At 43.8% G+C, this 10346-nt stretch overlaps 1 protein-coding gene across 1 annotated transcript in view; it reads right to left on the reverse strand.

Moving 5' to 3' along the window:
* ZCCHC7 (zinc finger CCHC-type containing 7) overlaps positions 1–10143 on the reverse strand; it is a 117113-nt gene extending 106970 nt beyond the window's left edge. Inside the window, exons 1-2 of the mRNA XM_050913539.1 lie at positions 10087–10143; positions 5324–6034 (exon numbers count right to left, since the gene is read on the reverse strand). Of these exons, the coding sequence (XP_050769496.1) occupies positions 5324–6011 (688 nt within the window). The 5' untranslated portion in view covers positions 6012–6034; positions 10087–10143. The remainder of the gene's footprint in view (positions 1–5323; positions 6035–10086) is intronic.
* Between the last annotated feature and the right edge of the window lie 203 nt (positions 10144–10346).

Consider the following 10346-nt stretch of genomic DNA (forward strand, 5'->3'; position numbering starts at 1 on the left):
CAGCTAAACAGGCACTGCACCCGAACAGAAGCTCAGTTGGTCCCTGGTCCTGGGGCTGCTGCTGCAGAGGGAAGGACCCCCCGGGACCCCCCCGAGCAGCCGCCGCGCCGAGCAGCACACACAGGAATCGCTGAAACTATCGTGTCACTGTCTGCAAATGTCACGAAAACGCGGCCAGAGCTGCTAAGGAGGCTGCACCAGGGCCTCTGACGAGGCTTGCAGGCTGCGGAGCAATGACCACGAAGGGCATTTGAACATAATGCTCTTTACTAGGGCAGACCGATACCCAGTGGCTGTTACTTTTAAGAGCAACTTCTTACGCCAGAAGTAGTATCTCTAGCGATGCTCTTGTAAAAGCCTTGCTACTGTGTTAATAAGAAAAAAATCAGAGCAGAGAAGAAAACAACCATTCCCTCTCTGGGAGCGCAGCAGAGTACATATGTGCTGTTTTATAGAAACTTTGGATTAAAAAACCACCATACGCACCACACTCCACAAACCTGCCAAGCCCAGAATGCGATCACATTAGCCTGTTCTCTCCAAGGAAGGTACTGGGTGGGCAAATGATGAAATAGGGAGAAGATAAATTGTTTTTTGTACCCCTTAGTGGCCGGACATCAATGCTGCAGCTTTGAAAGCTGTCTTTCCAAAAGCCGTGAGGCAAAAAAAAAAAAATGCAGAGATTAGGACTGCAGCTATACGTGGGAGAGGAAATATGTTAAAAGGAAGCTTTTAATGAAGGAATGGATGAAAGACTTCCAACTACAGGAGATTAACGTTCTTATCATATATACTCTTATTGCAAAGTAGAGGGAAGGGGTGGGATGGGAGAACCCTCCTTCAAAGACCTGGAAACTCTCCAACACTAAAAATGAATTCACTATATTTGGTACATGGTACAGTTTGTAACGATTCTCTTTGCACACTTTCTTCTGGACTCTACAGGTGAATCATACCAAAGACCTGGATTTGCTGAATTACCCATTTTTTAAACACCACATGAAGCAGGTAGGACCCTTTTTGCGAAGTAATGAGCAGCAGCAGCGTGCACTTTTCCAAATGCCATGCAAGGAAACCCACAGGTGACCAGTGGGGGCAAGCAACACACACAGGTATGTGGTCGCTGTCTTTCAGCTTGACCGACTGTCTGTAGTTCAAGCGTCTGCTTCGCTTCCAGGCTCTGCGCAATCTCACCGCAGAAAAATGAAGTCAGAGTAAGGAGGGACAGAGTCACTACAGACACAGTTAAGTGCTTTCCCTGATAGCCCTCTATGTGAAACAAGAAAGCCAGCACCCATCTTCATTTCCCAATTAATGAAAGGTTGCCAATCAGCTGTATGTGCTGAGAAACCAGCAGACGGATGATGAAAAGTTGTATTTTACAGAAAAATGGGCACAAATACGGTGTCGCTTAACATGGTATTAGACAAGCAAAAATAAAAAGTGAAAGGCATCTAAAGCCATTTGGAAAGAGGGCAGAAAAGGGAGGTAATGTTTTCAGCTGTGTACTGAACAGCAGTGTTTGTGGACCAGCCGTAACTTTCAAGGTGTCAACTGAAGACGGAAGGGTACAGGTGAATCTTGATTTACCATCAGGAACCAGAGCTCATTTCCCAAGGCAAAGGGACATCTCTGTCCGTCACAGCAGATGGTTGTGACTGAAGCTAGAAGGCTGTATGGGGAGAAGACTCTCTGCGCATTGGAGGCATCAAGAAAGTGTTATTTGTTTACAGAGAATATTAAAAATAATAAGGCTGTTAGACAAGAGCAGGGCAGGCACGTACGATGTAGAGGAGTTAACAGGATAAGGACATATGCCTAATTCCTTTCCTTGAGGAGTTATTTCTGACTTCGGTGCAACCTCAGCATCTCTATTTCAGGGACTCAGACATGAAAACAGACTCATCAAACGACTGACACAACCGGCTACTCTCATAGTCAGAGAATTGCTCACATTTCAGTTCCCTGTTTAATGTGAAGCAAACTGGACACTAGACACACCATGACACTGTCACTGGGGGTCTGTCCCATTTACACAGTCACAGGCAGTTTCGAGGGAGAAGGGAAAAGGCAAGTCACTACTTCACCAGTCACTACACTCTACGTCCATCATTACTGATACTACAAGCCCTAAAGCAGTAATTTACATACTGGGTAGTCACCTAAATACTTGATCTTGTTCTTTAGAAACCCTGAAAACAGAACTGTGCACGTCTCAAAATAATTTAAATGAATTAGCAGAGAGTATCTTTGAGAGGATAATTTTCCAACACACGTATTTTTTAAATGCGTTTCTTCCTTCAGATTTAAAATTTTTATGTTTACGTTTCAGCAAAGGAGTCCTTTGTAGTCTATAGAACTGGAGATACAATGCTGCCTAAGCTCAATAAACAAATTATGGTTACTTTACATTAGGAAGATTGATGGCCTTTGTTCCGTAAAACTATTTTGATGCTGTTTTGGCTTTTCATTACATACACACATACATACAGCACTGATTTAATTTAAGCCTGTGTCTTTGCATCCCCATCACCATACATATTAGAAACAGAGCAGCTGAACCAAATGTTTGCACGCCGGAGCTACCTGAATAACATTCACTGGAATTTGGGATGCAGTCGAGAAGCAGGGGTTTGACCGGAGCCCAGCCCTGCGGTACCCTCTCCGCCTCAGGTGCGTGCCTGGGTCGGGGCCAGCACCCAGGCACGGCACTCTGCTGTGCCTGCTGTGTACAGCAGAGTCAAACGGATCACCATTAACTTCTTCACAGTCAGAAGAAATGCGCAAAGGTTAAGGCTTTCTGCAAAGTCATACGTACGGAGAAAGGCAAAAGCTAAAATGAAGAGAGAGATGCGCATGTACAACTAGCACCTGCTCCCAAAGAGCTGCCTGTGCCCGACGCGTGTTCCGTACGTCCCGCATCTCCAGGCACGAGGCTGCTGTTGGCAAAACCACTGCTGATGTGAGGCAAGTCGTGAGAAGGGGTTTTGTTACAAAAACATACCATAAGTTAGCAAAGCTGTCTCCTGATATTAACCTCCCATATTGATTTTTAAACGCCTTTCTCGGTTAGCACTGGCACACCTTCACTAGAATAGCACAACGAATGAAGACACGAATTTTCATTTTCACGTTACACCTAGTAACCATAATCACTCTGATAAATTAATTACAGATTGTTTCCCAAAATATGTATATGTAATTTTGAAATATGCTTAAAGTCTCAAGCACTGTTTAAACATTTTTCTATCTTCTGGTTTTTTGGGTAATCTTTAGTGCTACCATCAGCAATTTTGGAACCTAAATCCAAGGAGATACACAGAGTAAACTGAACAAAAGAAACCTAACTCCAGGTCATTTGCCTGCCCAGCAGTTATGAGAAAAATACACGCTACCCAGAAAATGTATTAACTGTGCTATGCACAAACTGCATCACTATTACAGCAGTCACCAGACGGCACTAGACGTTTGCTCCCCAAGAGGCAGAGTAATTTAAGAAAAAGACCAGCTAATTAGCTCTAGTTTCAAAGAAAAGGACAGGATATGAAAATACAAAAAGAAAGATATTAATGAAATTTAGCAACTTCAAGTTAATTCTTAGAAACGACATTTTAAAAGATTTATAGGGAGGAAAAAATCCCATAAATTCCAAATATAATGTGGCTGGCTGGGGTTCTGCAATGGCAACTGAATGCTCTGCCACTCTTCTGGCATTGCACTGGGAACAGGGAAAGCATTTCCTAAATCTCCGAGGCTTGGGCAAGCACGCTGGTGTCTTTAATCAGCCATCTGAGATCAAGTGCACACTACGGTCTGTTTAGCAATGGACTGTGGATAGCTATGCGAAAACATACACAAGACCAACTCTAAGCAAAAAGTTACTGAACATTTACGGGCAAGAAACAGGTGTTTTACCGGAAAAGAAGGCAAAGACAATTTCTCAGCCTTACCCTCTCAAACAGCTCAGTAGCAGCATGTGAACAGCAGCACTGTTCACACAGCCACCCTGAAGAAAAGCTTCACTAGTGTCAGCCTGCAGATGAGCGCTGCAGAACATTTCATTTCCCTGCACCCAAAGCCACCTCATTTACATGCGCACCAAGTAAAATTATGGTATACTTTTTTCTTTAAATGAAAAAAAAAAAAAAAAAAAAAGTCTTGCCAAGGTCCCCAGTGCTGCAGCTGATCTGGCTAGCCTTGCCACCGAGGCAGCCTTTCTTCAGGTAGTGTTTTCCCTTAGACTAGCAGGGGACGCTGTTTCTGGAAATGATCTTTGCGCTTCGGGAAACCAGTGGGCAAGAAAAAAGCATGGCTGATCGCCTAAGAGAGTTTTTAGTTGCTGGTGACAAGGTATGTATTACATAGTATGATTATTACAAACCTGTATCTAAAATCTGTCGTGCTAACCATCACATTTACTAACTTTCTGCACCGTAATGTGGAAGAGTATTTTGCAAAATACCAAAATGTGAGATGTTAGTCTTAGTGGTTGGGAATCTCTCTGAATTAGTCAATGGAGAATCCATACAAGAACTTACAGTAAATTTTAGATCAACAGCCCAAACTGCCAGACTCCTGAAGAAGTGGTTACAGAATCTGCTTCAGGAAGGGGAACCAGCTCAGAAGGTCTCCCCTCCCCTTCCTTGCCCTCTCCTGTTCCGTTCATCCCTTTCCTGAGTTGTAACTTCTCTGGTCTAGCATACAGCAAAGCCTTAACAAGCACTGGTGTCTGCACTGCTGAGGGGCAATGAGGCAAGGCAGACAGGGGCAGCAGGGCAGAAATCTCATCACACGAAAAGAGTAATGACACTGCTCCCTGGGTTATGAGCACTGATTGCTTTCCTACCCTGCAGCACTTTTCAGCAAACTTTTTATTGTTATGCAGTTCCTGCCTCTGATTTTCTTTATGTCTTTAGTCCCCAAACTGGTTCTTTTTTCTACTTACTTTGTTTACAGTAAGAAACTGTTGTATTGCCCCTTTATTACACCTCCCTTTCCCTCTGCCCCCCCGCAACTTCTCATATGCTCTTAGGAATACAAAAGACACAGGAAAGTTGGAAAGTTCATAACATGAATCACTCTGCTATTACTTCCAAATTTCTACCAGCAAAAATGCCATCTTTCCATATATGACACTACTGAAATAATGGTATTGAAATGGTATAAATAAATGGCTGTTTCCTTCATCATAGTTTGCACCCATCATTACGCACTCCAATTTGCTTTCTGTTTATCTTTCTTTTCAAACATTGACATCAGTATCGTTGCAGACAAATCCTCCCACAAACAGAAGAATAAAAAAGTCATTTTAAAAAGTACTAACCTTCGCTGACAGGAGTTGCACAGCCTTCAAGGTTCAACATGATATCTTCATCTCTGTCATCTGCACTGGCTCCCAAAAGCATCCAACTCTCGACATTATCACTTTGAGATATCAAGCTCTCCTCCTCCGAGCTATCATCTATTACCAACACATCTTGGATGGCATGAGCTCCAGCAGAAGTAACTGGGTTAAGCTTCCCACTAGTGCTTTTCCTTTGCCTTGAAACGTCTGTGCCTGATCCAGCAGGATACAGGGTATTACATCCAGCAGCTTCAGCACAATTTGGTGTGGAAGATCCTGGATAGATATGGATTTTACCTTGAGCTAAAGAGCTTGTTGACTTCTTTGCTTTGCTTTTGTAAACACTGTCTTCATCTGGTGTATCAGACAAGACGATGATCTCAGGGTCACCTGAAAGCTGAGCACCATGATCAATGAATTCAGTGATTTTCTTGTCTTCATGCTGTTTCTCAGTTAGAACTGAACTATGACCCGAGACTCCTGCAACATCAGCTTCCTCATCCATTTCCAGAGTGCTGATTTCTCCAAGATTTTGGGAATAGTGGATCTGGCTGTAGAGATGAAATTCCACCTCACTATCAACACTCTGCTCACTGGATGACTCCTCGTGATAAAGTTCATCTTCATACGCTTCAGTATCCTCGGCGTCTTCATATCCAACAAACATTGTGGAAGGCGAATAGTCTGTATCTACAAAAACCCAAAAGGTTATATCAGAATGGTCATGAATGTATGCCCAAAACCATCTTTCAAATTATACCGTTGGTCTTTCTGAAATTGCTAAGGATAGTCATAGAGGTCTGCGTACAAAGGATAAAACTGAGCAGACTTAACAGCTACAACAATCAATGCTCAAATCTGTAATAACAAAACCTACTTAAGGGTGCATCTGCTTTAATCTTAACTACTACTTTAACCTCAACTACTTTGGCTTCTGAAAGTTGCACTTAATGTGTGCGCAGCTTCCACAGCTCCTCTCCATCCTGGGTTCAAAACCAGGGTATCTGCATGGATCAGGAGCCAAATGAGTGTCTGAATCCGAGTTTTGATCATTCTGCCAGCTAGTATTAATTCTGGGTACTTTGCAACTTGTTTTACTAAGTAACATCTTATATACATACCTGAAAGAGCAGGGAAGGAACATTCAGCAATATTTAACAGAAGTAACTTGGAGCCTATCTACCCCTGGGCTGCAGAGTCACCTGAACTGGCACTTCAGAATTAGAAGCATGGAATGGTTTGCGTTGGAAGGGACCTTAAAGATCATCTAGTGCCAACCCCCCTGCCATGGAATTTAACCCTATGACGAGAAGTGTTAAGGCTATGATACAGAAGCACCCAGACACGCTCTGCACAAGCTGAGGTCTGAAGGTAGCATAAAAAAAGAACAGTAAAGGTAGTATACAAATCTGCAGCCTTCATACAAACCAGCATGTCACATTGACCCATCAGGACTTACGAACTGAGTTACAATGCCATGAAAATGCAACTACAATTCCTCTTCCTGAGGAAGATACACCTGCAAACAGTGTCTGCCCAGCTCAACGTTAGCTATAACATCTCTCTGCTGCTACCAGTTAAGCAATAATTATCTACAACCTTTAATGGCCTTTTTGGTGGATCTAGGACTAAAGCCCCAATTTCCCTTCTCATGTACTCAGCAATACTGGTTTTCAAACAAATAGGCTATAAGAGCTGGCTGATGGGACAAAGGGCACCCTCAGCAAGTTTGCAGATGATGGAGAATTGGGAGGAGTGGTTGATAGAGCAGATGGTTGTGCTGCCATTCAGAGGTACCTCGGCGGGCTGGAGAAGTGGGCAGAGAGAATCCTCATGAAGGTCAACAGAGGTAAATGCCAAGTCCTGCACCTGGGAAGGACACAGGCTGGGGGCCCGCTGCCTGGAAAGCAGGTCTGCGAAAAAGGACCTGGGGATGGGACAAGTTGACCATAAGCCAATACGCTTTTGGGACGAAAAGCATCCTGGGCTCCTGAAGAACATCGCCAGCAGGGTGAGGGAGGTTATCCTTCCGCTCCAGTCAGCGCTCAGGGACCACACTCCAGGGACCACAGCTGGAGTGCTGTGTACAGCTCTGGGCTCTCCAGTACCAGAAAAGATGGACATACTGGAGTGAGTGCGGCGAAGGGCCACTAAAACGATTAAGGGATTGCAGCATCTGTTATACAAGGCCAGGCTGAGACAGCTGGGACTGTTCATCCTCAAGAAGAGGAGGCTCAGGGGGATTTTATCAATGTACATAAATACCTGATGGCAGGGAGTAAATAAGACAGAGCCAGGCTCTTCCGAGTAGCATCCAGCAATACAATGAGAGGCAACAGACACAAAAAATACAGGAAATTCCACTTAAACATAAGAAAAAACTTTTTTTTACTCTGTTGCCCAGAAAGTCTGTGGAGCCTCCATCCTTGAAGATGTTCAAAACCCAGCTGGACGTGACCCTGAGCAAACTGCTTTGAGTCAGGGGGGTCGGATGAAACAACTGCCAGAGGTTCCTCCCAACCTCAACTATCCTGTGATCCCAACCCAATGGCGAGCGTCTCTAGAGTTCACTACCTACTCCCTAGCGAGACAGGAAATCCAGAGACATTCTAAAGTTACTTTGCCTAATTCACAGGATATCTTATTTCATTTACATGACCACATCATGCATGGAGGAGAGGAAAGGGAATACTTCCTCTGAAAAGTCTGTCTTTATTTCTGTGTTACAGTTACTCCTAGGGAAGCCAACAAGCTTTTCTAGACATGAAAACTGTCACATGGAGTTCGGTTTTTTAGTCGTGGAAGGAAGTTGCATGGTATTGTTTAAATTCACATACTGATACACAAGTACAAAAAATTAGATTCGTGAGCTTTGTACATAAGTAATTCGTGCAATGATGGTATTTAAAGAACCCAAAGGCTCTTATTACGGCAGCTTTCTGTGCATGCCCTGCAAGAGTCCTTCCCTGATCATGATAGATTTGACCTCATTTGTATTCCTGTTATACCAGAAGTCAGACTAAAGAGGAAAACACTTTTCCCACAAAAATAAACAAAGCAAACCCACATAAAACATGAGCGCACAACCAGGAAAACACAATGCTTACTGACAATCCATACGCTGTACTCTTTTCTGTTTAGGCTTTCAGTAGATCAGCATACATCATTCAATCTCACCTGCACAGCTAAAGAGGTCACTTCGGTCATCGCCAGCTGAGGTCACATCCAAAGACCATCAGAACCCTACTCATCCACACACGCGCTCAGCTCCGCTATCTCCTAATACACTCAAGTTGGCTTCTAACCTACAAACACAGTCCTAAAACTTAACAAGTGGAGGTTATAGAATCTGTTTTAAAAGCTCTCCTATCCACACATCGACTATAAGCTCCTGGAAACTTTTACACCTGCCAACACAGAACTCTGCTTAGCACCACAATGCATGCAGCAATAACCTGAGAATAACGTGGATGTATCTGTATCTGCTAGACTCTGCCTCTCTCAGCTGGGTTCTTAGGTAAATATATCATCTATTATGCTGTGCTGGTTTTGGCTGGGGTAGAGTTAAATTTCTTCTTAGTAGCTGGTACAGTGCTGTGTTTTGGGTTTAGTGTGAGAATGATGTTGATAACAAACTGATGTTTTAGTTGTTGCTAAGTAGCACTTAGCTTAAGTTAAGGGTTTTTCAGGTTCCCATGCTCTGCCAGCAAGCAGGTGTGCAAGAAGCTGGGAGGGAGCATGGCCAGGGCAGCTGACCCCAACTAGCCAAAGGGGTATTCCATACCATGGAACGTCATGCCCAGTATATAAACTGGGGGGAGTTGGCCGTGAGGGGCGGATCGCTGCTCAGGCACCTGTCAGTGGATAGTGAGCAATTGCATTGTGCATCCCTTGTCTTTTCTTGGGTTTTATTTCTCTTTTTTTTTTGTGATATTCCTTTTCATTACAATTATTATTATTATTATTATTCTCAGTTAGTAGTGTATTTTATTTTACTTTAGTTATTCAACTGTTCTTATGTCAACCCACGAGTTTTACCTTTTTTTTTTTTTCCTCCTCCCCATCCCACTGGGAGCGGGGAGGGGGAAGTGGCTGAGTAGTGCTTAGTTGCTGGCTGGGGTTAAACCACGACATATGCCGAATAAAATATGAAAGAATGAGGTCAGAACTTGGTGGTAATAGACACAATAAACCTACTTTATACCAGTATTTAGGTTTGGACGCCACAGATAGGAGGAAAAAGTAAAATGCTGGCCACCTGCACAGTTGTAGGTAGTAAAAAAATAAGACAGAAGAGCACCTGACAGACCAAATGAAGCACTCAAACATTTCTGTCAACTTTACATGGGGTCACCCTTTCAAACAGGTCTTAGCATGTTCCCGTCCACGGGGTGAGAATAAAAGCAGAGCTGGCTCCAATCAAGCACATTTACAATATTAATCTGTGGTTATGGGACGTGAGAAAAGAGACCTTCAGTAATGTAGGAAATGAAAGAATCCCCCTGAAGCACGCCACAATTTTAGTGATACTCAAGAATCCAATTTAATTCAAGCACTCCTTCCTTCCCATTCTGTCACCCGCTGGATAAAGTTACACAAAGTAAGTACATGACAATTGCTGAAAACATGCAGCTAAACAAGACTGCTGGATCCCAAGTGTCAAAGACCGCCCAAGGAGCTGACTCACGGACACTTCATAACCAAGACAAGAGTAAGAAGAGGCAGCACGGCACTACACTTACTTTGATCTATCCTCCCCAGAAGCTCAGGTCAAACAACAGCTCCTCCTCCTCCTCCTCGTCTCAGGTCCACGCACGTCCGGAATGATGAAGGGCTGTTCCTCTTGCTCAGCATGTATGGCAGGCCGCTGGGAAACAAGAAACATCAAACATCAGCACCACAACGCAGCCTGAAGACATCTGGTTCCACTGTTGACCATCCTCAAACTCAGGCAATAGCTGTGGCCCACCTCTCCATCACAGAGAAACAACCGTTTCAGGTG

This window comes from Gymnogyps californianus, chromosome Z (assembly GCF_018139145.2).
Source record: "Gymnogyps californianus isolate 813 chromosome Z, ASM1813914v2, whole genome shotgun sequence".
NCBI lineage: Eukaryota > Metazoa > Chordata > Aves > Accipitriformes > Cathartidae > Gymnogyps > Gymnogyps californianus.